General features: G+C 49.7%; 1 protein-coding gene across 1 annotated transcript in view; it reads left to right on the top strand.

Annotated features, from left to right (window-relative positions):
* LOC104074842 (neuropilin-2-like) overlaps nt 1–2,175 on the top strand; it is a gene marked incomplete at its 5' end in the record, with an annotated part of 25,955 nt that overhangs the window by 23,216 nt on the left and 564 nt on the right. Inside the window, one exon of the mRNA XM_009575117.1 lies at nt 1,160–1,329. Coding sequence (XP_009573412.1) covers nt 1,160–1,329 — 170 coding nt within the window. The remainder of the gene's footprint in view (nt 1–1,159; nt 1,330–2,175) is intronic.

The raw sequence follows: 2,175 nt of genomic DNA, 5'->3' as shown, positions 1-2,175 counted from the left end.
AGGTCGTCCCTGCCCTGACACTGAAAGCCCATGACAGAGAGCAGGGTAGAGTAGGGGTTGCGCAGCACTAGGGCAGTTGGGTTACAGGCTCTTGCTCTGTGATTGAGTTAGGGACGTTACGCTGAGGCTGTGAGAGTTACAGAGAGTTATGAGCTCTTCACCGTTACCTATATCCACACTCAGTTGATCCCCTTTCTATTCAGTTCTTTAAAAGGATTGGGAAATAAAATGTTAATGACACCCAAAGCTTGAGAAATCAAGCTCTTGTGCTTGATTTATGCTGGTGTAAAATTGAAACTTTAATAATACCACTGAGATCTTAACTTGGCCCATCATTTCCACCCGGGGTTGACTTGGCCACATTAAAAACACAGGCAGTTTGGTGGAGCCCCATTGGTTTACAGCAGCAGCACGCTTGGGCCCGTGTGCTATTTCCTATCAATGTTTTCTTTGCTATTGTTTTTACAGGACAGCTGCCATAAAATATATGAAATGTGCAATAAGATTGAGCTAATTGTGTCTTTTAAAGCCTTAGAAGTGAGGAAACCCAAATGAACGCATACCAGAGTCTTTCATATTCTTGGCTGGTTAATTCCTATGGGCCTGATATCACGTGTAGCACATGCATATATACACAGACACATACACACATGCATCCATACTCTCACACGCACACAAAACCTTTAGACCTTCCCGTTCCAGGCCTTGATGTTCCTGCCGGCAGCACAGCAGTAAGCACCCACCCATTGTGCCTGGCCATACTCCTTGCCTTGTCAGTGCTTAGATTTCACCTCCAGCCTTCAAGAAGATGGGGAACTCTGTGGCAAGGGGACTTGGGACATCTTGGTGGAGGTGGAGGGAGGGAAGGGACAGAATTGTGTCTAAACTGTGCAAAGGTGAAGGAGATAAAGGGAGAAAGATCTGGACTGTATTAGTTTTCAGAGGGCCATGCAAATATAAAGCTGCCCCATCTTTATTTTTCAGTGCTGTCTGTAAGCACACACAGCCTGCAGGATGGTGCAGATCTGTTCATCTTTCCAGGCAGGCAGCTTTGCTTGGCGTTAGCTGGGGAGGATAGTTCAGGGCTGCCTTCCACTTGGGAGTGAAGTACAGAGACTGTAAGCTGATCTGCATGTGTGCATGTGTGTGTCCGCTCCAGACTTTCAGTGCAACATGCCGCTGGGGATGGAGTCTGGCAGGATCTCCAACATGCAGATCAGTGCCTCCTCCACCTACTCAGATGGGCGATGGACCCCTCAACAGAGCCGGCTCAACAGTGACGACAACGGCTGGACCCCCAATGTGGACAGCAACAAAGAGTACCTCCAGGTACGCACGCTTTCCAGCCCCCTTGCCTCTTCCCCCAACCAAATGGAGTGTCACGCTGTTAAACTGACCCTTGACCAAAGGCTTGTTGAATTTTTTATTGCCTCTGTGGCTCATGGGGAGTGAGCAGCAGGGGACCTGCAGTGCCTCTGTGAAATGCGACAGGCTGGCTCTCCCATTAGCACGCCAGCACGAAGGCCGACTCAACCCGCTGTCCCTCTCCCACTCCCTCCTTCCTGCCCCAAACCTTGATGGACTGCCCAGCATATTGACAGAGACTGAGGGACCTCTGCCACTTACAAGGGCCACTGACTCCGCCACTGGCCTGAGGACCAAAGTCTCCAGAAGGCGGGTGGAAAAACAACTAGAATAATATTTATCTCATCAGTGATGTAGGGAGCGTGAGCAGGCTAATGTCAGGTAGGGGGCTGACAGAGCAAAGGCTTTCCCTGGAAGCTGGCTAGGTCCACAGTCTCTGTCCACACAGGGCTTCTGGCTGTGTCACATCGCCGTGAGGCACTGCTTGCTAAAGGGCACTAGGAATGGGAGGTGGTGAATGTCATTGCCTCCAGCAGACGTCTCATTCTTCATTCATGGCAGTGCTACCAAGGCAGCTCTGCTGACCTTTCTCAGCCCACACTGTAAAAAAAAAAAAAAGAGCAACGAACTGCAGCACTTGCTAATTGGGCATCATGCTTTTATTTTACATGGAAAAAGTCAGCCTCTGTCCTGCTTTAATGGACATGAGCTTCTGTGCAGATCCTGTTGCTTGGTCTGAGGCAGGAAGAAGGCTTTGTGATGGTCCCATGTGGACAGACACCAAGATCCTTAGTTACTCTTGTCCCACGG

Source organism: Fulmarus glacialis, unplaced genomic scaffold (genome assembly GCF_000690835.1).
Source record: "Fulmarus glacialis isolate BGI_N327 unplaced genomic scaffold, ASM69083v1 scaffold7463, whole genome shotgun sequence".
Lineage (NCBI taxonomy): Eukaryota > Metazoa > Chordata > Aves > Procellariiformes > Procellariidae > Fulmarus > Fulmarus glacialis.
This window is presented reverse-complemented; position numbering and strand designations above follow the sequence as displayed.